Source organism: Condylura cristata, unplaced genomic scaffold (assembly GCF_000260355.1).
Source record: "Condylura cristata isolate star-nosed mole 26May11 unplaced genomic scaffold, ConCri1.0 scaffold00018, whole genome shotgun sequence".
NCBI classification, from domain to species: domain Eukaryota; kingdom Metazoa; phylum Chordata; class Mammalia; order Eulipotyphla; family Talpidae; genus Condylura; species Condylura cristata.
The window spans coordinates 25,427,620-25,454,916 of NW_004567119.1; the positions used below are offsets into that span (position 1 = coordinate 25,427,620).

General features: G+C 36.9%; 1 protein-coding gene across 1 annotated transcript in view; it reads right to left on the bottom strand.

Annotated features, from left to right (window-relative positions):
* The window catches only part of LOC101629310 (leucine-rich repeat extensin-like protein 5), a 35,677-nt gene that overhangs the window by 3,985 nt on the left and 4,395 nt on the right, over positions 1-27,297 (bottom strand). The window contains 1 exon segment of the mRNA XM_012726771.1: positions 16,918-17,002. Within this exon segment, the coding sequence (XP_012582225.1) occupies positions 16,918-17,002 (85 nt within the window).

The following is a 27,297-nucleotide window of genomic DNA, read 5'->3' on the forward strand; positions in this document are numbered from 1 at the left end:
CATGTCATTGTTTTCCTTCCAGGGCAAACTTTTGAGTCTAGAAAGGTCAGTACTGGGATTTTATTTTGAAACATGATATGACCTAATTCTTTCATATGTTGCAGAAATCCAAAGGGGGTACAGGGTGCCTCTTTCTTTTTTTCTTTGATGTAAGTCTAAATTGCAACAGCTAAAATGCCTTCCCATAATTGTAATGAGATCAGTGGGTTTTAAGTATGGAATGAATCAATTATTGTAAGCAGAGCCCCTGTGTAAATCACTGAATGCCAAACCAACCCAGGATTATACAATGAATCTTTGACAAGTACTCAAGGTTTCAGCATAGTCTCAATAATGAGGATTAAGTACTTGCTATCAAGTGAAAGCAAAGTTTTATTCACTTATAAAGGATATGTGAATATTCATTAAAAGAGGTCAGTTTGAATGAAGCTTTGTGAAAAAAAAAATCATTAATAAGTAATGTCAAGTTTATGTGAGAAAAGAGAAAGATTCCAAAAGCATCTTCCATGAAATGGCAATATATCTGTGATTAATAAATGACTACCAATTAAAGAGAGCAAAGCTGTTTAATATTTTTTATTTTAATAAAACCCTCTAAAAGTCAAATAAAATGAACGATAATCACAAAGGAAATCAGGACTGTGTCAGTATTAGCAATTCTTAGAATTGAGTATTTTTCAGTTGGGAAGAACAATAGAACAGTTTTAGCAGAAAGAAGAGAGAGAAAAACATTAATTTCATTATTTTTGATACACTGCTAGAGGCAGACAGACTCACAGAGTAGAGTCCATTTAAACCAGGTAGTTCCTTTTTGCCCCTTCACACAGTGGTTGCTTGCAGATAATTGGCCTTCATTAATTCACTGTAACTAGTTCTTTAGTAACTTCACAATTTACGGTTGTAGATAACAACTTGGAAACATGAATTGTAGCTCATGTTTAAGTAGCCTGAATCCTTAGCAGTTTCTGAATACACTTTACTTCTTAACTTCACAGTAGTGTTCATGTGATTCTTCTAAAACAACATTTGGAATGATTCAGACAGAATATGCTTTCCCTGTTTCAGGTAACATTTCTTGGACATATTTAGGTTCTGCATCAGAAATTAATTAAACTAGTAAATAACCCACAAACCTTAATATCTGTGAAAACTGGACTACTGAAGTTCTTCAGTAAATTTTACATGTTGTTTCCTCTACTGTATCACTCTTTGGGCATTCCATGCATTATGCACCAAGATAAGAAACATGATTCTTTAAAAACATGGAATAGTTTTTCTTACACACTAAGTGAATTCAATATTCACAACAATGTATATGTAACAGAGAAAGGATAAACTTATATTTAAATTTTTACTTTTTAATTTGAACCATAGTATATACAAAATAAAAAGAAAATACAACAGTCTGTGATTTAATTTTTGTCAGTTAAATTATGCTAACGAAATATACTAAATTAAATTATACTTATTTCTGTAATTAGAAAATTAAAAGTTGTGGCATAGATATTGTAGATATTTGCTATAAAATAAGATCTATAATACCTACATTTTATGTGAACATCATCATAGTCTTTTCCTTCTAGGTTTCTGTTTCATCAAAAATAAACTGTAATGAGCTTCTTAAATTTTTAGTGCACATTCTTCTACTCTCTGTTTCAAATATACTTATTTTGCCATCTTTGTATGTTATTCTTATTTTAAGAGAAAGATCTATTATTGATGTGCATTGTATAAACATGGAGATCTCAAAATAATGCAAAACTCACAAGAGTGAACTGAAAGAGAAACACTTACCAAGAACCTGTCAGTGTCTGCCTGAGACAGCTAAAATCAATGTCTCAAATGCATATTCAAAGGCAAGTTTTTAAGAGAGAAACTGGAGTTGGAAAAGAAATGATTTCGAAATACTGAACATTTATAAATAAAAAGACAAGGGAGTCTCGTGTTCCGGGATGGAAATGAAATTTGCAGTGAAAGTCTGACATCTGGTGGCAAAAAGGAGGAATATCGGAGAAGGAAATATTACAAATTATTAAAAAAATGCTTTTTTAAAAAAATCTTTTAGGTATTTTGTGTAATAGTTCACCTCTTCCTAATGGGTGTACAATGACTGTTACATTTACACTTCCTAAACAGTGTATTAATGATGTTATTTTGAGAGGATCAATATATCAGGCAGCAATTGTTTTAAAAATAATAAACATGCATTTAGAAACAGCTTAATGCTTATTAAATTGACTCATAGAAAGTAGATTTTATATCACACCCTTAGACGCCAAAGGAACTTTTCCTATACCACCCCAATAGCAAATGAAAAATTAAAAATTCACTGAGAATTTTTTTAAAAGCCAAGATGACAAAAGTCTGAACATTCCATTGAATGTAATCTTCACCCCTGCTAAGCATGAAAAAGATAATTCAGAAAAAAGTATTCATAAGTTTTTCCTTCTTATCATAACCATAATACATTTTTTATTAGAATTGTCCAAAGGCATCACAAAGTTGATATAACAAACCATGCCCTAAGATTAACAACGCAGTATAGTGAAATTTGTTTTTACTATGTGAAGTTAATCCTGTTCAAATTGTGCAGAAGCAAATTACAGCAACAACTTAAAAATAAAATTAGGAATATTGATATGTCATAAAGTAGATCTTTTAAAGTAATTTCATCTGATAATTTTAACACAGACCTCGAATATTTTTTTCATAATAACCAGGGATTTTTTTTTAATTACCATTAAATCTCAAAATACAAAACTTGAAATTAGTGCAGGTTAATATCTTCTGCATATCACAAGTGAAACGAATTATCCAGAAAGAAAGCTTTTGTATAATTTATGTTCCTTAAAAATATTTGACCAAACAGTGTAAAAGTCGTTGCTTTTAAAAACATGTATTGGTAACTGCCCTTCATCCCCATTCTGCTTAGTATGTACAAGCGAAGTCTTAGTGCTAAATTGGTTGTTTCTGGCATGGCTTTTTGATGTCTTCATTCTGAGAGGCAGCACGGTTCACAGCATCGAGAACGCTGCTGAGATGGGAAAAGGATCCTGCCGTAGCGTTTCGTAAATCCTCGGCTGTAGCAGATAAGCGATAACCACTAGATCAACATCTGGTTTTTCCTCACTTCCCATGCTGTAAATGTATCTGTGCACGGATCCCTACCGGGCTGGCTAACTCGTCTTCCTCCTTGAAACCATGTGTGTAGTGCAGGACAGACAATTCATGGCTTACGGTGAATTTTCTGAATGAACTTTAGGGACATTTCATGGACTGGGAACATTCGGTCCTGTGGTTAGCAAAGAATCTGTTTTATCACACCCTGCATCAAAGACATTAAAACCACCCTGCTAATTCACCCAAGAGAAGGTGATAGTCCACCTGCTGAAGAAAGTCTTGAAGGGATCTTTAAAGGTGAAATACTTTTGTCAATAGCATAAAACATTATTCTGTTTTAGAGTCCAGGAAATATTTGGGATGTTTATCCAATAATAGAAACTATAGGATTCTTTTCTTTCCTTTGGAGACACCTCTCTTGTCGTTTACATTAAATACTTACAATGCAGTTAGGTTACATGGGAAAAGTCTCTCCAAGTGTTTTGAAGGTAAGAATCCTTTCTTAGCAGAGATATGTGAATATGTATGACAAAGAAATTTCAAAGCACTGTAGAAGAAAAACTTTATGTAGCCATAACAAATTTTGCTCACTTTCCTCCAAAAATACCATATGTCCTTTTTCTTAAAACAATGGATTTTTGCTGCCAAAAAAAAAAAAGTTTTTTGAGACTCTCTGGATGGGAAGCCTGTGTTCTTCCTTTCTTATTTTAGCGGGTAAGAGCTGCTGTTTGGGCAGATTTGAAACAAAAAGGGTGGCGTGAGCTTTTGCTGGTCTTCTAGCTTCAGTGTGTGGCACATAGGGGAAATTCTATGATTATTTTTGAATGTATAATAAATGAATGAAAAATGCTGCTTTTTTCCCTCTCCAATATCAGTAAGCTTCTCCTAAAGGCATCTATTCATGTTTAAGAGAAAAACTGGAATATAAATTATAACAACACACGCAGAGACACAGTATGTGTGAAGTCTTTGAAGATTATTTTCTCTGGACAAAAAAAAAGGAGATGAGAATCATATATCACAAGCTTCCCCAATTAAGCAACACTTGGGCTCCATGTTACAGAGTATGTACATGAAATAGGTAACGTGTAGTTGCTAATACCTATGTTGGTGATGTTTCAATAGTGAAGTGCCATCTGCTGCATGAACAAATTTGCACATAGTAATGAGCCCTGAGTCTGAAGTGATGTATTTTAAATGCAGAAGTGTGTCAGAAATCTGTAACATATCAAATACGTGGGTCCATAATAAGTATTCCATAGTTATGTTAACCATAATCTGAACATTTGATTTTCTGTGCTTTTTACCATATAGTGATATTTTTAGCCGTATAAAAATTTATTTTTACCATATACTATATGGTAAATGATATAATGATATCTTTTTGGAGCTCTCTTAATTTCCACATCTTCCTGATCATTCTTGACTGTATTCATTTCTCCTTTTGATTATATCGTACAGTATCTCTTCTCTATGCTTTTAATTTACTACTCAAATGACCGTCTTAGTATATACCAATTTCTCTAATGACATAGTTATCTTTCCCAAATGGCTGTAAGTATCCCAGATCAAGTTGTACATCTCCAGTGTTTGGCATATACATAATATAGAACAGGGTTTTCAGAGAGAATGTTAACTACGGGTATCCCTGGTGTCTGCTTTTATAGTTATGAAAAAATAGAGACTGTTTCCTTGTTCACTGTTCATCTAAAGGCATCTGGTCCTATCTCCAGTCACTCACTGTATTAATGTTATTTTTATAACTCTAGTCACTATTTAAAATTAATTTATTATATTTTGTTGGTTTCTAACTTCATCACCTCTCTCCTTCACTGGAATCTCAGTTCCAGAGGACAGGGCCCAATCTTCCTCATTCATAACTGTATCCCTAAAGAGTAGGAATGCTTCATTCTAGAGGGGTGCTTCATGACTGTTAGTTTTTCCTAATCCATTCCATTTAGAACTGCAAGCTCACTGGGATTAGATGCATAACATGAGAAGAAGATTTAGAGTTCACTTAATCTCACTGTCCCCCCAGGGCAGGAATCTATTCTCTGTCATTCCTGAGAAAGACTCACTTGGCTTCTACTTGTGTTTGCACAACAGGAGGTTCTTCTTATATTGAGCCAACTCCAGTCATTGCTGGAAAGTGCTTGTTTTGAAAAAGATTTTTCTTGCACTGTCTAGAAATCTGTCTCACAGATGCACTCAACACCGAGTCTAGTTTGACTCCATGGAGTTACACAACCATGTCTATTTCTACATAATTACTCATCCAATATGTTCACACTCACACACACACACACACACACACACACACACACTTTCCTTTTTGAATAAAACATTGCTGGCATTGTTTTTTCAGCCTGTGAGCTGTGTCAGACAGGAGCAATCCCTGCATTCATGTCCACATAGTCGAATGGGAGAGACAGATAATTAAACACATTAGGATGATAAGGTGCATTAAACATGATACTTGAATAAGAAGTACAAGATCAACAAGAACCAATGAAAGACTTGGTCCTGAAGAGAGGCAATCCCAAATTGTGTTGACTCAAATGGATGTAACTCTCTCCTGCATCACTCTCTGACACACATAACCTACATTACATGGAGACACTTCTGAAATTGGATTTGTGGGTTTTTCCTTGAGATGGTAACATAGTAAGTGTGGTCTCAACAGAGTCACAGCACAAGAGGGAAGTCTACCAAAAGGAACAAGTTACAATTAGTTTACTTTTGTATAAATGATTACATGTTACCATCCTTTGCTAGAATTTTATTTTACGTGATCTTTTGAAAGATTAAGTCTCTCACTATGGCTTCACATTTTTCCCAATAAAACGACATGGGATTGCCATAAAGAAACGTGGTATGTTTTTAGACCTTGCATTTTTTTGGGTTATGTGCTTTTAAATTTCTTATTGTAATGGTCTTTTTTTTTTTTTTTTGATTTATTTATTTATGCATACAGAACGGGGAGTACAGGCCAGAGGTGCAGGAATGATGAGACAATTTGCCAGAGACAGAGTGGGGAGCAGAACAGGCCGGCTGATGAAGTACACTCACTGCTGAGGGGAGCAGCAGGCAGGTCAGGAGAGGTATATTGCACCATGTGGATCACCTCCGGAACGGGGATCGAACTCATGCTCAAGTGGCTTTAGCTTCTTAACTCATTCTCAAGTGCTATGTTTTAACCCACAGTGCCACCAGGGAAGGGCCGTAATGATCTTGTTTAAATAGACATTCAGTCCTCTAGTCAAACCGAGTAGTTTCTTAAATAATGTAGACTGTCAGTCATATTATGCAAAGTTTGATCTGAAATGTTAAAAGGAGGTATTTAGGAGGTGTTCTGATGTTTTCACAATTAGCCTTAACCAGGTTGAAATTTCCTTGCAGGGTTCTGTTGTTATCAGAATTTGTTTTTAAAATTTATTTTCCCCAAGTTTACTGCTTATCTTAATTTTCTTCAACTGTCTGACTGCTTCACTCATTCTGAAATACATCATTCTCTTCATATTTTTTCAGCACAAACTTATATTATCCCTTTCATTCTCTCCTTTTCTAACATATTGCTTAAAAAATGTAGAAACTCCTAATGTAAAAAAACATATAACATGGCCCTCCCTGGTAGCGCAGCGGGTTAAAGCACAGCACTGAGAAGCTAAAGCCACTTCTGCATGAGTTCGATTCCCACCTGCCCCAGAGGTGACCACATGGCGCGGCAGACCTCTCCTGACCCGCCCGCTGCTCCCCTCAGCAGTGTACTTCCTCGATTCTGCTCCCCACTCTGTCTCTGGTGAAGCCTCTTGCCGCCCCTGCACCTCTGGCCTGTACCCTAGTTCTGTATGCATAAATAAATAAATATTAAAAAAAATACATGTAACAGTCAAGATGATTTCACATGAAATGTCAGAAACTCATAAATCAAATTGATTTGAACAACAAGGAAGAAGGAACTTTATTATCTCAAAAAATCCAGAAGCAGGGATCTGCAGAGTAGGGTTGAGCTGTACTTTTCTGAATATCAGGGGTTGACCTCACATGTGGGTTGGTGTCTTGCTCCTTACACAAGTTGTAATATGGTGGCAACAGTCCTGAACATCACATTCCGATACAGTAATGTACAGAAAGAATGGTCTCGTCCACTGGATTCTTATTTTCAGTGTAAAGCTCTTTAGCATTTAAAGTTCATTCATTCAGCAACCATTTTTCACTACCCTATAAATGCAAGGCAATAGTCTAATAGCTTGAAATGTAGCTATGAGCAAAACACTGGACTGCCTCTGGTACAGGGTATTTGTACCTGTACTGATCAGGGGGCCACTATGATTGAGACATAATCCAAGATATGCCAGTGAAAAGAATCACTTTTCTCCAAGTCATGGGGGGGAGGGGGGAACCATTTCAACACATTTAAGGTTTTCTAGGAAAGTTTCAGTGGAGGAAAGTACAGTTAATAGGCAACAAACTACTATCAAAGAATTTATAAGAATATTTTATAATTTAATTTCTGAAGATTATGTGATTGTCTTGGTAGATTCTCTTGTTTATAATTTTAGGTTAAAATAAACAGCATTGATTTACATATTATATATAATCAGTATTATAGATACATTGTGATCACAGCTACATCTTTTTAAATCTTGGCATATTTTTAAATAGTAATATTAGAATGCTGAATAATATGTTATCTATAACTGGGTGGTGGGACTATTTTATATCTCTCCTACTTATTTTTATTGAGATATTATTTGGACATTACTGAGAAATTCCCACCAGAATGCACGCACTTCACCCATGGTCCACCGCCATTTTCTGCTGGGCTTCCTTCTCTCTGTCCTCGTACTGCTTCCCTCGCACATTCTATTTATGTTCTACTTTGCCCGCTAAACTTCTTTTTAATAAGCTTGTTCCTTTTTAAATTGTTCTTTAAATAAAAATAATTTCATGTCAACTGTGTCCAGGTATATTATCTATCTAAATCAAATAAAACAAATTTATGGAGCCTGACGCGCCCTGGTCGCAGATCATAGCAATGACATCGCTGTTTTTTCTTCTCAATAACTTCTAGCTCAACAAAGAGATCAGCAACTTTGACTTAAGAAAAAGAACTCCTTTGCTAACACCCTTTAGGTGATTGAGCAATAATATACACTGTTTAAGAATGTAAATATTTGTTAAAGTTTATGATGATTATAAATTTGCTCCATAGTCTTGCAACTATACTTTATATTACTGTATTTTTTAAGATTATTTTATTTATGCATACAGAACTGGGGTACAGGCCAGAGGGGCAGGAGCAGTGAGAGGATTTACCACAGGAAGAGAAGGGAGCAGAATATGCACATTGAGGAAGTACACTGCTGAGGGGAGCAGTGAGCCATATGGGTCACCTCCCTGGTTGGAGATCGAACTCATGCTGCAGTGACTGCAAAGGCTTCGTAGTGCTGTGCTTTAACCAGTTGTGCCACTAGGGAGGACCCTACTGTATCTTATTTTTTAACTCATTAATCATTTACTAGAAAAACTGTTTTTAAAAAGATGTATTCATTTATGCACATAGGAAGTGGAGTACAGGCCAGAGGTGCTGGGGGTTAGAAGATTCACCAGAGACAGAGTGGGGCACAGAACAAACATATCTACTGAAATACACTGCTGAGAGAAGTGGCAAGGGGGTCAGGAGAGGTCATCACTTAAAGGCAACCTCCCTGGCGAGGGATTGAACTCCTGCTGCAGTGGCTGTGTGTAGCTACATGGTGCTGCACTTTAACCCACCGGGCCACCAAGGAGTGCAAAAATCCATTTTATAGTATAAAGAACAACAAAAGCCCTTTCTTCACACATACATATTACAATGTTCTTGGTTTCTACTAATGTCAGACTTAAAATAAGTCCTATGTAGTCCAAAGTCCATCCATCCTTCCCAAAACCCTGTGGTTTCGATTTTCTTGAAAACTCATCTGTGAGGCTAATAATGACCACACACACTGTCAGGAGCCACACATTCTCTGGGGAAGAAAAACTGTCAAATTGAAAGGCAGCAAGCCAGCTCTTCATGGCTGTGGACAGGATAATCTGCAAAATACCCTCAAGAAGAAATGTGTGCAAGCAAAAATATATCTAATTTCTCAGTTGCTCTAGCACACCTATACTCATAGCAGGGCTCAATTTAATATTTTAGAAAGTGGTTATGGAAGAGAAAACATTTGGAGTTTACCTTTAATGCTACTCCCTGTAAAGCAAACTGTCAGGACAAGTGCAAATCGGTCAACACTTAACATTCCTCAAAAGGACAGAGCCTGGATGTAGCTGGAGAGTGTGTTAGCTGTGGACCTCTTGAAACTGTTTGCAGGAACAAGGTGAGCACTGTTTTTTCCTATCAGTTTGATACCCAAACAGCTCAGAGCTGATCGGATCCTTCATCAATCACCATGATCACAAGTGTTGTATGGACAGGGAGTTTCAGAGAGCTGATCTGCCCTGTCACTTTGAGCTAGGTGAAGAACATTGCTCTTTTTCTTTCTTACTTTTCTTGAGGCCATCTCATCCATCAATTGAACTGCACAATTGAGAACTGAAACGAAGACACCTGTAATGATTCTTGGTTAAATGATTGGGCTCTGCTAAACCCTCAAGCATTCAGTTTGACTTAAAGAATCATCCACTGATTGTTAGATATTCACCTACATAAATGAGTAGTCAGCCTGGTGACTCATGTAGCTACAGTCTCTGGTTTTGCAGAGACTTCAAAAAGAACATACGTATTCCAAATTAAAGCAGAAACTTGGAAATTTCTGAATGAGTAGCATTATGAATAAATCTGAAAGGCCATTTTTAGAAAAGAAAAATGAATACAGAATATAGGAATCCTGGTGAGTGAGCTTCAAAATGTGGATCAAAGACAGGTGTCTGTAGCGTACAAGTTCCAGTATAAAAAGTGGGTGGATGTGTCATAGTGTAGTGAAACCACATGAGAAACGGGGTGTGGCCAGGGAATCTCAGGCAGTTCTGCTACCTTGGAAGTGACATCTTCTACAGAAGTTAAAAGAGCCTTATTTTGTCTTTTGCATCAGTGAATATGATTAAACTTTGGCTGTTGTACTAAATTTCCAAGATTGTAAAAATTCAGGGGAATTAAAAAGGTCATTGCAATATTTCATAGCACTAGCAAATCTGGAATAATGAGATTGGAGAAGTGAAGAAATTGTTGGAAAAGAGAACAAGCCTACAAATTCTGGAAAGTCACAGTAGTAGATCCTTTTAAGTATGCATGTATACAGTACTTATGCCATCAGCATGTATGAGGTAAAGATGGAAAGAAATCCATCAAAGCCAAATACCAAGAGAAGATATGGCTGAGCAATAAGCACCTTTTAGATTGCAAAACCACATCCTTTCAGATTCAGTTATCTTAGATAAGAGTACTGTGTGAATTGAATTTTGCGGTTAACTGGTTTAATAGAAAAGCCATTGGTCAATGATACCAGCCTTGCTAATCAACAAACAGAAAAATCACTAAAGAAGGGACCTCTTCATCCTTGCAACCCAAATCACTAGCATACTTACTATGTGTTCATTAGGCATTTCTTAATTATATGAACTGATCAACTATTAAATTATTATTGAACATGTAATGAAGCAAATCTTAATCGCAGAAGCAAACTCATATATATATATATATATATATATATATATATCACACACTTTAAAAGAGGCCCCATTAATATGCATTGTTAACTTACCTCTGGGGATTTTTGGCTTTGATCTTGTCCCCTGGCAACAATCAGTACTGCAGCCAGATAATGTTTTTACAACTCCAACTTAATCAACTATCCTGCATAAAGTCCTTCAAAATTATTGCCCCCAGGATAAAGTTTTTAAAAATAACAATTAGGAAAAATCATAAAACCCTCTTGGTCTAAAATACCAGGACAACATTAATTCTACTCTTCCACATCTCTGACCACAGCTTTTACCTCTTACTTCCTGAAATATAAGCCAGAGTGTTAGCAAGCTGTTTACCTTCCCTGTCCTCTGATCCCTTCTTCTTTCTCTCTATCCAAGTCACTTACATATGTGCTCTGGATCCTCTGGGCTCAGCAGAGGTTACCCCAAGTCTTCCTTTCTACCTTAGCTTGAGTGTCAGGGTACCCATTATGGGAGAGAGAGTGAGCACAGGAGAAAATTTCTGTTTTTTCTAGGAATTCCATTAATTTTTCCCCCCAAAATCCCTACCTCTGGGGATAGGATTTCAACATATTAATTTAGGGGTCACAAATATTCAGTCTATATCACAAATCAAAAGAATGTCAAGTCTTAGCAATAATTTTGTTGTTCATTCTTGATTCCTTCTATGTCTTGGCTCTAAGTTAACTTTCTAGTCTCCCCTTAATAATCCGCTGTTCAGATTGTGAGTTTATCCATGTCCTTATAAAAATACTACCAATTTCACATTGTAATCTATGCATCATTGGTAATTCCCTCCTGAATCTGACTAATACCTACTCCAACTTGTAGGTGTCAGGTAACATACTTTATTTTCCTACTAGTCTAAGACTATACCAGATTTAGTCTGTGATCAACATATATAAAATCTCTCAATCAATTGTCTACATCTTTTTTTCTTTTTTCAAAATGTTCTTGAGCACCACAAAAACACAGCATGAAAATACAGATAATTGGGTGCCGTAGAGAGTGAGTTATTCCACATGGATTTGCTGATGAGGCCAAACAGTACGCCACACTAAGTCACAGTCAGGAATGGAGGCGACATGATTTTCAAGTAATGGGAGGATCTGCTGGATCTGTTGTTAGCACACTTACTGACTGATTACTGATTTGGACAGTTCTTACTGCAAGGAAGTGACGTATTGCTATCATGTAATTTACTTCCATGCAATAAAACTCTTTAACAAGGGCCCATTTTGGGGCCTCAGTAAAAGTTTATGAATAAAAAAGATCATACTGTAGCTTGCATCACCTTGAGGTCAGGGAATAGGAGGGATATATTCATAATTTTTATATCTCTCTTAGAACCTTGACAAGCTGGAGGAAATGGAGAGGATCATATTCATGTACTTCAACGACTCCAGCACTGTGGTTCACTAAGACAAAATTCTAGAACTGAGTGTCTGGGATCATTTTCTTTGCATATGATGAGAATGGATGGCTGAGATTGTCCACTCAGTATCCTGATTTGGTTCAGAGAAATGAACATTTGATATTCAAACCCTTAAGGTCTTCCTTGCATTTACATCATAGCACCCGAGGAGCAATCAGTTTACAGGCTTTGCATTTAAAAGCCTGAGAATCAGTGACAGCTTGCCTTTTCCTTAGGAGTCTCTCCTTGTTTGTAATAGCAGACTTTCATGAGTAGAAACTGGATTATCACCTCTATCTCCCACCTATACTTAAACCTTCCTTTCCTGTGTAGTCAACAGATTCAATATTTGTAATTACAGTGAGCGGTACCAAGTGGTAAGAAGCCAAGTATCTGTCTGAAAGGATTGAACTATCTACTTGAATGACCTGTCTCCATCAAATCCAGGCAATGGAAAAAGAAAAGCCTGTACTTGGAAGGCATTTTTAATAAATACTTTATATGCTTCTATTGAAATACGTTTCATGGAGCCATATCTGCTTACATTGATCCATTTTATCCTGAAAACGAAATTTTCATTTTTCCACAAAGTACAACAGTAAAGACAAAAAAGTAGAAACATAATAGCAATCATTATAAATGTTTATAGACATAACGAAAGCCTTATCTAAAGTTCATCCTGTTTAAGGACATGTTTTATGTTGTACAATTCCTCTTAGAATATCAATCTAATAAGCACCAAATGAGGCTGAAGACAATGCTGTTATAAAAAATGGAGAAAAATGATTAAAATATGATAATTATACTGACAGCTTATATGCTCAATCTAATCAACCAAGCTTCCAATTTGTCATAATGTACACTCACTCATACATTATTGCTTAATTATAGCAACACTTCTGTTTGGAAAGGCTGTCAATCATGTGCATACCCATCATTTTTCTTTTTTTTTCTAAGAAGGGGCATATTTTAAGCAAGGATTTGGAGCCATTATGCTACTGATTTAACCCTTGGAATACTTTGTATGCAGAACTTCAGTTCTTATTGAATGCTTTCCTTTGTACATAGATTAGTATAAGTATTATTATGTTAATGTCATTATTTTAAGTCAGAAGTGATTTACCACATTCTAAAGTGAAATCTTGGCAAATTTGTGATTTTTATCGTTCTTAGAACAACCTATGTGTTTGCACTAAAAATAAGAAGATGCAACTTTTTTTAAGAAAGAGAAAATATTCCCAGATTCTTTCTCCAGCTACCTGAAATCACATTGATGGAGAATAAAAGGAAGTGGTGGAGCAGAGAGGATGAAATGTAGATCTTAAATAGGACATAAGTCCTTTACCCTCAGAAAGAGTTCTTATTTTTTCCTTCATTTCCTTTGACATTATCATTCCTCTTCCACAGATAAAAAAAAATGTTTAGCATGTTGCTCAGTGTATCTGCCAGGGTCACTGAGAGCTTAATAACTTGACCATATCACCAAGTGGACACTAGTAAAATGAGCCCATAAATCAAAACAGCTATTCTTATTATTGAAAAGACTGAATGAAACTTCGTTTTAATCAATTATTTTGAACATACTATTTAAGATGTATGTTTGTATATGTGTACAGACCCCATAGCTGGTATGTATAAACTAATCATATCAATGAGAGTTAATTGATAAGATTTTTATGTATATGGTGCAATCTCAGTTTTGTTTTTTTTTTAATTTTTTTTTAAAGATTTATTTATTTGTACATGCAGAACTGGGGTACAGGCCAGAGGCTCAGGGGTGGTGAGAGGCTTCACCAGGGGCAGAGTGGGGAGCAGAACAGGCAGATCGACGAAGTACACTGCTGAGGGGAGCAGCGGGCAGGTCAGGAGAGGTCTGCCACGCCATGTGGTCACCTCCGGGGCAGGCGGGAATCGAACTCATGCGGAAGTGGCTTTAGCTTCTCAGTGCAGTGCTTTAACCTGCTGCACCACCAGGGAGGGCCAATCTCAGTTTTTTAACCAATACCATTATTAAACTACTTCATCAAAATGGTCAGATTATTTGGTAGAGTTGAATACAATGGTCTCACTGAGTGTGAGAATTTTTAAGTCTTTAAGTATTTGAAGAATTGTTTCTGTAACTCTAGGATCTACTTTTGAGAGAGAAAGAGAGGCCATTTTTTTTTTTTCTCGGTTCTCTAAACATTCTCCTTTGGAAGAGCAAAATAAAGAAGCAGATATTCAAATATACACGCTTCTATTATTCCTTAAAAATTCTGTAATGGAGTCCTCCCAGATGTCTCAGGGGGTATAGTTTCAGCGCTATCAAGTTATCACCAGCTGCCTGAATTGGATCCCCCACCAGCTAAGGAGCTGACCCGCATGGCGCAGCAGACCTCTCCTGTCTCACCACTGCTCCCCTCAGCAGTATATTTCAGTGTATCTGCCTGTTCTGTTCCTCACCCTGTCTCTGGTGAATCCTTTCACCCCAGGATGTAGTACTGCAAGCCAGCCGCAGCCGCTTCAGGGTGAGTTAGATCCCTGCCGCAGAGGTGACCCACATGGCACAGCAGACCGCTCCTATCTCACCCGCTGCTCCCATCAGCAGTGTGCTTTGTTGATCTGCCCGTTCTGCTCCCCACTCTGCCTCTGGTGAAGCCTGGCCTGTATGCATAAATAAGTGAATCTTTAAAATAATTTTTCTTTTAAAAATTAAAAAAAAATCCACAGTGATGAGATTCCCTGACATAGGTATAACCTGACGTGGGGTTACTCCCTCTCCTTGCATCTGATCTGAATTTATAACTTGCTGGTAATCAATGCAGCCTGTGCCTGTGAATGGCATGACCGGCCAGGCAACTTCTCCTGGTCCATGTGGAACACTGGCTCTAGCAGAATCAGCTGCTTTGTCTGAGGCCACATGGTGTGCTGTGGTTGACAGTCCCAGCTGTGCCCCATCTCTCAGACACCGAGCTAAGGAACCAGGAATGTGGAGGAAGCAGCAGGGCCCCCCATGGGAGCCCATCCACTAGTTGAGTCCCACTAACTGACCTTCTTGAAGGACACAGAATCAGAGGTTCACCCTGCTGAGCCCTGCATGGAGTGTTGCCCCATGAAATCCAGGCAACCTAAGCCAATGACTGTTCACTCCAGCCAACCATTTGGGGACAGTTTGCTCTGCCACAGTATTAACTAAAACACAGGGCAGCTGCTGAGTCTGTTCTGATGCTGCTCACAAAAGAGCTTGCTCAAGACAAAAAATCTCCAAGTGTGAGTTGTCACTGATAAGCTGAGAAAAGTGGCATCCCTTTTCATTTTCCAGCACAAGTGTCTCTCTGATCTTGAGTTCCTTGATTCCAACATACACTGAAGTATCTGATAGCATCAACAAATAATGGCCAAGTGTGACACTGATATTAAGTGACATTCAACAGTTTTATTTGATGAAGGAACTTTCACAAATAAATGTATTCAGCTATCTCCCTAAGTGTGTTTATCACTAACACTGTGGCTGGTTTTCTAGAATTATGACTATATGTGACTGATTTTGCCTCAAGGATGAATGCCTTGGTAATTTGGACATCTTATCCATTTATGCAGCAAATTTTAACAATTTTATAGCAGAGAGCATTATTCTGATGTAGGGCTGGAAAAACTCGATTTGTTTATCACTGGGCTTCTAAGAGAGGAGGAAGTCCATCAAAAACCCTTATCCATTTCATGCTATTATTTGACAATATTTTAATATATTTTCTATTGATCACTCATGCAATAAAATCTAATTTCATGAAATGTATCAGTCTGCATTTTTGTCAGGGGAGCTGCTTGGGTGAAATTTCTATAATCACAGATTCTCTTGGCTCAACAAATATTCATTCAATATTTATAGTAGAATCTGATGATTATATTTCTGATATTATTTTTCATTTTGCTACTTGTGTACCATTTTTATTGCTCCTAAGCATCCAAAAATCTGTCGTCATTCACCTCTTTTTGTAAACTGTGTCTAAAATGCATCACATTATTATAATTGTTACCATTCCTGACATCTAATGAAAGCATACTAAATTCCAGGCACTATTCTTATCTTTTTGGACTAACTACTTCATTTACTCCTCATCACAATTGCCATTGACACTATTATTGGTATTCATTATTTTCAGTTATGGAAATTGAGGCAAGAAGATGACACAGCCTGCCAGATTTACTGCTAGTAAATATTAGAAAATATTAGGATGAGAATTCATACCCAAGGGTTCTGATGCACTGACAATAGTAGGAAGGTTTGTGAGAAAGTAGCCACCTCTGGCGCTTTTCTGTGCCAGGTGGTGTGGCTAGCCTGGGGGACAGGAGTTTGGTGTGGGAGGAGGTGGGGAGATGTCACTGGGCTAAATTTCTTCACTTCTTGATGACTCCTTGTTGGTCCCCAGCTCACTCCTCCTGGCCCATCTCTGGCAGGTGCTTCTTTCCTTCATCCTCCTGCTCAACCTGGTGGCTTTCTGCTGCTATCATATAATATTCCAAAGCTCTACAGAGAATACAAAAATTTCATCACTACCTCAAGCAATTTATAAACCTGAACAAGTAAGTAGGGGAGAAGAGTTGGAGTCTAAAACTCTGCAAAGAATTGTTACAAGTTTCTATTTCACCCAACATAGCTGAAAGCACACTTTGTTTACTAAGCAGAAGGCAAGAAAGATTCTTGAGAATAGTACCTTGCTAACTCACAAAAAGAAGAATCTGCAGTGAGGTTGGCAGCTTTCCGGATACCTGTGGGGTCCACTGAGCCCTGTTCAGAAGCTGTGCCAGCAAAGACCAGAAAAAACAAGGATCTTTTCATATGCAAGTGTATCATGAAGAATTTAGGTTAGCTGTAGGAAGAACAATCTGACACAGAATATTTCAACCTGACACTAAAACCCCTAATAAATTGAGATGAAATTTCAGCCAATTAGATGAAGAGAGAAAAAAATCTAACCAGGCCATTAATGTAGTGGTATTAGATCTAGAAAGCCTATTAATGATTTACTGAGTTCTTTACTGACCTGATTAAATTTACCACACAGTTTGATAGCAACCTGGGTATCATTAGGTACTAAAGAGAATCCATAATCTCATTCTGGAGATATTGGAAAATATAGCAACTGCCTTCTTGTTTCACCAAAGATGTTGGCACTTTCTAAAGAAGAAAACATAAATTCATGCATTCAAAATGTTTTCCAATTCTAATCAACTAATCAACATATAACTGATTAAAGTTATATGTAAAAATCATAGCATGCTCTCTTTCTATATATGCATACATTTCTGATGAGTGGATTTTTCCTTTTAACTAGTATAAATCTTAAAAAATGCAGCATATGTTAATTGCAACCCTATCATGTGCTTGGTGCTATAGACAGGGATTGTCATGTCTCCTACCTTATTTAGCAATGTTATTGAATAATCATCTTAATTTTCCTTGTAGAAAATAAAATCTCTACCATCTGTAGTCTAAAGAAACTAAACTAAACTAAACCTTTATTTATTCTTTGATCTTATATAAAATTAAGATGATAATATTTACCTCCTAAAGCACTATGAAATACTAGAGTTAATTAACTAATATTAATTAATGTTTATTAAATACCATGAAGACCCAAAACAAGGTAGGTCTAAATTTAATAGTATTGTGTTTCAATTCTTCACAATGACTTCAGTATTCTTTTCCTCTTTTATTTTATTCTAAGGTAACATTTAACTCGAAAAAACTTGAATTAGCTATACCTGCCAGCTGTTAGCAAGGTCACCTGGCTAGCACTAATGTTTATGCTGAAGTTTTTATATATAATCCAAAACACATGTTCACAAAAAGTAGACAAATTTAAGCAGAAATGATACTAGGAAATTCTTTTAGTATTGAGATTTCACATAGCTAGGAATACGTAAGATGGAATGTGATGTTCACTCTCATTTAGGATAGCATCAGTAGTTCCAAAACATATTTTTGGAACTACTCAGGGCAGTATTCTTAAGCTTCCTAGGCTCACTTCACAGTAATTGATCAACAACATTAAATTCTTAATCCAATAGAAAATGCTTTAAGAGCTACAGTTGAATTGTGTTCATATTGAACTGCTTTGAAAATATATTAAAGTTTTCAAATTATGGCATGTATTATACAGAATTCACTTGAATCTTGCTACAGTTTGACTTCTAATACCATAGTAATGAAAGAATGTCAGGTGGTCTAAAAAAAATGAGTTTGCAAGTAAGTGGAGTGGGCAAATTCATGAGCTTTTATTGTAGTGTTCTTTAGGCACTAAAGAATATGTAATGTTACATATTACATTTTAAAAGTAAAAATTAAAGAAATAAACCTCTTTCTCATATTCATTGTCAAAGTCAGTCACACTCTCTCCTTCCTTTTCCATTTCCAGTCCAAATATCTAAGAGCTGTGAAGTGACTGTGAAAAAACATTATCTTCCATTCTAAGGCATCATATTTGCTTTAATTTTTCCATATTATGAAGTATAAATAATTAACTTGTAAAAATAGCATTTTATAATCGATAAATGATTTATTAAGTGCAGTGTCTGCCTTATCAGACCCAAAGCAATTTTAGCATCGCTGTTTATTTAATACAGCATTTTTATGTATAAATCTTTATAAACTGTCCAAGATACAATAAAAAGCTAACGTGCAGACAAAATCCGTGAAGAACTGGCATATTTTTAAAGCTATATAGAAAAGAATGTACCATTAGAATCAAAGTAAGTGGGTATATTGTAACATAGGAGTAAAGTTAGGGCAAAGGAAGGGTGTTATATAACCTTAGATTACCAATTAAGCCATGTTAAACTGAAGTAATAATAGGATATCAGGAATCAAAACTAAGACAACAGAAGTGGACTTGATTTAAATTTCTATACAAAAGGTTGATATTAGTATATATTACATAAATTGACATGAACACAAGAAAACACATAATGTTAAATTGCTTTCTGTTTCAAAAGATAGGATGCAGAGACATGATTCAACTCTATTTCAGATGGAAATGTTTTCATGAAATTACAGCAAAGTTCTTGAGTATGTTTAATGTCCATGCTCAGGAATATTGGAGGTTTGGGGGCAATTACTCCAAAACAGGAATAGAAGGAATCTTATTAGGAATAGTAATGTGTGGAACTAAGGGAACATACTTTTATGAATGGGAGATACTGGCTTATCACCCAAGTGTAACAAGCCTTATCCCTCCAATTTCTAGAGCCATCTTGCTTATGGCGTTAATACACACACTAGCCAATACTTCTGGAAAATGATATTAGGCAGTTAAGAAACATGGACTCTAAAAGAGTCAAGCTCATAGAAGCAGAGAATAGACAGGTGGTTGCTAGAAGTCAGGGCAGAAAAGGTAGGGAGAGGGTAGTCCCAGTCTCATCAATGCCAAATAAATAAGTTCTGAAGGGTGACCAAATAGTGGCTACTGTTAACAAAACCATATTGTGCATGTAGAGTTTGTTGAAAACGTAGATCTTAAAAGTTCTTTAGACCCTCACTAGTGGCACAACCAATTGGAGTGCAGCACTAGGAAGCTAGCTGCAGCCACTTCACCATCCCCAGCTGGGGAGGTGACCCACGTGGTGTGGCAGACCTCTCTTGTTTCGCCTGCTGCTCCCCTCAGCAGTGTACTTCGCACAGTTTTCTAAATGTCAGTAATAGTCCTGTAAAATGGCTTCAAAAACCACATGTACTGCCTGTGGCTGTTTGGAATAATGATCATTTTATATAAAGTGACTATTACATCTGAATGGTAAGAGATTTTTAGCAATAATTACTTTTTTATCTTTGTAACTGGATTTTTTATATAATCTAGGCTACATATATAGTTCCTAGGCTTTATTTTAATATTCACAAAATATAATTTATGTATTTTATTTTTATATATTTTAATACAATATATAATGTAGCATTTTTATATCTGCAAAATAAGTTGGGAAATTATCATACAGTAATAGAAAACTTGACTAGTAAAAAATTGGTGAAAACTTTTAAAATGAGTTGTCATTTTTCACTTCTGTAGCTAAAAATGGTAAAGTATTGTGCTATTCATACTAAATGTTACTGAGGGTTCATTGAATATACCCAGCCAGAATAGATAGGGAATATACCCATCCAGGGGTGAACTTTGATATGACTTATTTGGAAAATAAATGGATGATTGAAATGTCTAAAAGGCACAGCCTTGGACTGTACTATGACTTCTGGAAATTTATATAGAAGAATAGAATCAGAGATACACATAAAAATTTATTATTTAAAACAGCAGAGTTTTAGAAACATTCTAAAAATTTAACAGTGAGGAATGACTAGTAAATGTTATATTCATTAAAAATCATATTTTGGCAATCATAACTTAAGAAAACGTTTATTGCTTAATGTAAAGTGAAACCAATAATGCAGAATCCTAATGTTTATACACAATGAAGTTTCAGTAGAATAAATTGTGTGGGTGCTTGCACAGTGTGTGTGTATGTGTTGTTGTGTATAGGAAAAAGACCATGCTACCATTAATCATTTTTCTAGTTTGTAGGATTGTGTATAATTTTTTTTTATAAGATTTATTTGTGCATACAGAACTAGGGTACAGGCCAGAGGCTCAGGGGTGGTGAGAAGCTTCACCAGAGACAGAGCGGGGAACAGAACAGACAGATCAACGAAGTACACTGCTGAGGGGAGCAGCGGGCGTGTCAGGAGAGGTCTGCCACGCCATGTGGTCACCTCCCGGGGCAGGCGGGAATCGAACTCATGTGGAAGCGGCTTTAGATTCTCAGTGCTATGTTTTAACCCGCTGCGCCACCAGGGAGGGCCGTATAATAATTTTTATCTCCATATCTTTTTGTATTTTTAAGTTTCCTACAACTAAGATAGATTAAAAAAAACTCTCTTGAAAATTAAAATTATTTTATCACCTAGGAAGTAGAAATTTCAATTTGCTCAATTTTTAAAAAGATGTAAGCTTTGAAATTCATCACAGTCTCTTAACAAACTTGGAAATTGAAAAAAATAACTACCATCACTAGAAAGGGCAGGAAATTTGTGCAACAGTCTGTAAGAGTATGAACCACATTCATTTACATGGATAAGTATGAAAATCAAGTGAAAGCAAGGAGAAACTTCAATGAAATAAAAAGCCGTCAAATGGCATTAAGTTTTGATTAAATTGCTAAACAAATGCAAAGATAAGTGCCTACAAAAGACTAGAAGGAAACTTGCAAACACTGATAGTATTATTTTTCTTCTGTGCCTGATGGTAAATGAACTTTCTGTTTACCTTCTTTCTGAACTATTCTGAAATTTGCTTCTTTTCCCCTTTATGATAAAAAAGTGTTTAGACACAATGCATAAAGTCTGAACCAGGAAGATATACCTTGCACAAACATTCATCTCAATCTTTTATCTTGCTTCTTAATTCCTAGCCATCATATGGTTGACATACAACCTCATGTCAAATATTTAATTAGCATTTGTCAGTGAAGCATTATGGGCTTTAACATTGAATTTATAAGATATGGAAGGAATGTGTTTCATTTGTTTTATAGCTCAGGATATATATAGCATTGTTAAATTCAAGGAAGCTGACCTTCCAACTATCTGAACAACTTGTCTCTATAGGTGATAATGAAAGTCCATGTTTATGATGCGCACTTTTGCTACTTCAGGATCCGCTTAAAAAACAGTCTTTTAGAACAACACCTCACATATGATGAGACATGGTGTCAAAATTTTATAAGGGAGTTTTATTCTATTAGGTTCTCATTTAAGTTATCAGAAAATCAACTTTCACAGGAAACATGTGCATACTAACCATCTTTCTCTGTTTTGGAATACAAATGCATTAGAATAAGCAAAGCTTATTGACAGGAGATTTTGATAGGAGATTTTGTCTGATGCATTTTCATTTCCCCACTTAAGATAAAAGACTTGTTTTTGAAATCGTTTGTCCATTGATGGCGTAATGTGGAAAGAAAATGAAAATACAAGCAAACAACACATACAATTAAAATCTGAGTTGATCAAAGGACCATGGGCTGAACGGGCTTCCCGTTGGAACTTTCTTTACCAGTGTGGACACATATTCTCCCTTTCACTTCACCCACAGCCCCCCTCCCCCTCAAAAAAGGAAATATGAGACCACAAAGAGTGACAAATTGAAGATGAAATACACATATACACATATAACCTCATTGGATGAAATATATATAAATAGTTGGAAATGTCATTTTAATTACTACCCTGTGAATACAAAAGTATTTGACTCAACACTAATGATCTTGATACTGGCACTGAACCAGAACTAATGTCAAAAATTTGCAAAATTTCAAAGAACATCACCTATAATATCAACGTGTCCTAACATCAAGGTCATTCTTTAATGATGAGGATTTTATCCACTTACATAATTTATGTGTAAATGAAGAATATAGATGCTCTATGTTTCTGAAGGAAGAAAAAAAACTTCTACCAATTCCAACTTTCGGAACTAGGCAGTACTCTTATTAATATAATTCCAAATGATATCACATTTCCCAAAAAATCTCTCGAGAGCGACTTGAGCGCCGCACCACTATCTCTGGAAGAATTACCAATTACTACCTTTTGCACTTTCTCCTGAGCTGGATAAAAAGTATCCATCTCCAATTTATCAGCAAATACATTATAGTGCTGGGGCCGAGAGTAAAAGAAGCTTTTCCTTAAATTGCCATCTCTCAAGAGACTGGCCTTTTCTAACAGTTAGAAAATTGAGTCCCTATTACCCAGGCTTTTATCAGTTTGAAGACTTTATCTAAAGGCGTGGTCCATCTGCGGTCCCCTTTACCTTGCATTACAGGGTCAGTTTCTGATTTTCAACCCAGGGAAAGTGTGTGCGGTTCAAATCGATGTCAAGATGAGTCAATGGAGGCAGCCGGGCGTGAGCAGCCCCTAGCCAGGTCTAGCCAAGAAGATAGGCCTGAACAGTCACCTAGACTTGTGACTCGATTGGACCAGTCTTCTTGCTTCTGCCCCATGCCATCTGCCCTTCTAGGGTCTTCTGTAAAGCTGTCAAACCCTTAGCAGCTCATTGACAACAGCAAGAACAAAGGGAAAAGTCATTTGTCAGGTGACCAGGGGAAAGAAAGCATCGTACGTTCCAGTGCAGAGATGCCTGCTCTTTGGTAGGCGCACAGTTCTCACTTGTTAATTCTCCCACCACCACCACCCTGCAACTAAAAGATTATCTATCTCTATATGAAGATGAGAAAATAGAAGCTCAGAGAGGTTAAATAACTTACGCCAGATCACAAAGCTCTAAGTGGCAGAGATAGAATTGAAACCTGCATGGGTTTGTTCCCAGGATTCCTGTCTTTTTTTTTCACCACCTGTCTAAGAAGGACTGATAATTGCAGCATGTGAAATTGTGTGTTCTCACTGGGAGGTCAGAGAATAAAGAAATCATTGAACCCCTGAATTCAAAAGCTCAACCAGGGTCATTACTGAGAAGCACGGAGGAAGTTACCTCTTGCAATGAATAGTTGTATGCATTGTGGCTTTTTAATGGGAGGCACAGGGGCAGAGCAGAGGTGAAATACAGGAGGAAGAGCAGCTGAGAATGTACTACACGCTGACAAAAGCAGACCGGCATGGCTCAGAACTGGCTTTTCTGCCCTTGTTGAAAGCAGCTGGTTTCAGCTGCAGGTATAATGGCCAAGTTTTCACCTTCACATTTACACCCAGCTCTTCCCTCCAGAAGATCATTCTTTGAGCTGAAGGAAATAGGAGTCAGGAGCTGTGCAGTGGTGCATGCCTGCTCAGCTTATTAAAACATGGGAAGAAGGCCATATTTCACCCCCCAGAAATAAAAAAAGATAGACATGTGAGAGTGTCTAATCCATCGGAAGAAATTAGCAGGCAGAGTATGTAGCTGTTTGAAATGATGAACGAGGCTGAAATAGCCACACAGACTAACATCCAGTGGGATAATTACTCCAAGCTCTCAGGCTAAAATCTGTCTTGGAGGAACTGGGAGGCTTTGATGACTCAATTTCAATGGGCATGCTTATGAAATACATAGTAAAACCTATTAAAATTGAAATTGTTCTTGGTAGGTTCTGTGACTAGGCTGCTGACCCTGTCAGGCAGCTTTTAATAAGATACACACTATTTTTATTCTCAAAAGTGGCATGTACGTTAGCTGTCCACATACTCAGTTTTAACCCTATAGTCACTTATCTTATGATTTTTTTTGCATCGATGTGGTTTGAACATACTCTTTTCCTTCTAATCTGAAATAAGCCATTTCCAAATGAATGTTGGTCTTGGCTATCACTGCAGCTTTCATCTTTTTTATTCTGTTAACCAATTTTCCAGACAAGAATTTTTTTACAAGACTGAAAGGACTTCACATCAGCAAAGAGAATATTTCCTCATGCCATACTTGTTGAACTAAAACAATGTGGTTTTCCCAACAGTGTTTATTGTGTATGATGTGACTGGTCATTAATTAGGCTGTTGACATGGAATATATCCAAGAATAACCCACCTACATCCCACATTCTACAATGAATTACAATTAAGTAGATCCCTACCATCTACACCCTTGAATACCTGAAGACCCTAAAAGGTAAGAAAGTGAGCCGATTGCGGGAGCCGTGCTTCTCAAAGCGGGGTATTTATAGCAGCAATGCACCTGTTAGACATGCAGAAACTCAGCTGCACCTCAAGCTACCTAATCAGAATCTGCGTCTGAACAATATACACGCACACTGACATTTGAGCAACCCTGCTCTCCCAACTAGTTTTAGATTTCTGCCATCATTCATCTAGGTACTTTGTACTCACTTCAACCTTTCTCAAATAAAACATATTTGGAAGGGAAACAACTGCCAAGAACTGGAGAAAATTCACTCAAGCTCCCCCTCCTATTTTTTTCAATATATAAAAAAAAATCCCTTTATTTTTTACTAAGGTGCTTTTAAATATGTGATTTTTTTTTTATGGAGTTAATGTTAGTTGACAACACTGTATATGATTTATCAATATAGGTTCACCCCTCTTTAGTATGTCACCACACTATCAAAGCCCCATAATTCTCCACCATAGTCTATTGGGCCCCCAATGGCATGAAGCATAGACAGTCACTCACACATTGCCCTCTCTAAATTCTTGAGTATAGATCAAATCTTTGAGAATATAAGCCAAAAAAAAAAAAAATAGTAAGAGAAAATTGAATTGACCTAAAGAAAAAAGAAAGGAGATTTTTAGATTGATAAGTTCTCACCCATGTAACAGAAAAATGAAAGTGATCCTAATACTCTACAGAACCTGGGGGGGGGGGGAAACTATCTTGAGGAAAAATCTGCTTTTTTTTTTTTTTTTTTTTTTTAAAGATTTATTTATTTGTGCATACAGAACTGGGGTACAGGCCAGAGGCTCAGGGGTGGCGAGAAGCTTCACCAGAGACAGAGTGGGGAGCAGAACAGGCAGATCGACGAAGTACACTGCTGAGGGGAGCAGCGGGCGGGCCAGGAGAGGTCTGCCACACCATGTGGTCACCTCCGGGGCAGACGGGAATCGAACTCATGCAGAAGCGGCTTTAGATTCTCAGTGCTGTGCTTCACCCCGCTGCGCCACCAGGGAGAGCCTAAATCTGCTTTTTAAGATTTTCATCTATAATTCTGCAGAGTTAGGATCAGGTAACACACAGAAATCCTATTACAAATTTGCATAAATTCTAATTTTTTTAAATACTGGTGAACTCACATGAAAGAATAAGATATTCAGGGGTGGCAGAAATAGAGGGGAGACAAATGAGGCAGGTAAGAATAGGGGGGTTGAATGTGGGGGTTGCTAGTGATAAGCACCCAGAAACACAAATCCTGGTATCCAGATATAAGGCTTCTGCTTATATTAAGTGGAACTCACAGAAGGCTGTGCCTTCAGTGAAAGAAGTGGAAAATATTAATAAAAAAATACACTTACCAATTAAGGGTGTGACAAAAATACTCCCTTCTGCTTAAATTTATAGTAGGAAATTTGCCATGAAGAAAGGAATCATCATGTTGATAACTTATACACATTTAAAGTCAAATATTCTACACATCTGAGAAGGGAATTTGAAACAGAGAAATTAGCTTAAAAATTGGTACTGAACTAGAGATAATTTTGGAATGTTAGAAGATGAAAACATAGAAGCACTTGAAATAACAGTGGAGAATCAACAAGGAAGACGTTAACCCAGAAACTGTTACTTTATGACCCATTGGGATATTTCTCAAAGGCCTTAAAGTAAGGCATCTGTGGAACCATATTTTGAGATAAGACCCATATCCATAAGTCATTTTTTCAGTAGTCAGGTGGCTGGATAACAATTCAGGTCTTTATTTATTTAGAAGTGTCGCCTTGCACTGTTTATGTCATGAGAAAATTGGAAAGGGAAAGGCATGTGGAACCTGTTATGATTCCTTTCAACTCAAATTTGAATAACCTAAGATTGCCATTGACGTAAGACCAACAATTGTGTTTATTATACTATAACAGTTTTCTTCATCTTCCACATTTACGTGTCCAGTTTAATATTTGTCAAGATGGAAGATTTTCACATATGGAAAAGACATCACAGATTGTCATTAAAAAGTTAAACAATACTTCCCAGCTTGCCTAATTGTTTGTGTGGGGGTCGGGAGGGAGAATCCAGGATCTGTGTTGAGTCCTTATCTCTCTCTTTTTTGTTTTTTAAGATTTATTTATTTATTCATACAGAACTGGGGTAAAGCCAGAGATGAGGGTGAGAGGATGCACCAGAGACAGAGTGAGGAGGAGAACAGGCAGATGATCAAAGTACACTGCTGAGGGGAGCAGCGGGCAGGTCAGGAGCGGTCTGCCACGCCATGTGGAGCTCCTCCGGAGCAGACGGGGATCGAACTCATGCAGAAGTGGCTTAAGTTTCTTAGTGCTGTGCTGTAACCCACTGGTCCACCAGGGAGGGCCTGAGTCCTTATCTCTTGATCTTTTTTATGGTTGATCTTTTCATTTTCATACTGTGCAGTGTGTAGGGACTGGATTTTGCTAGTTCTAA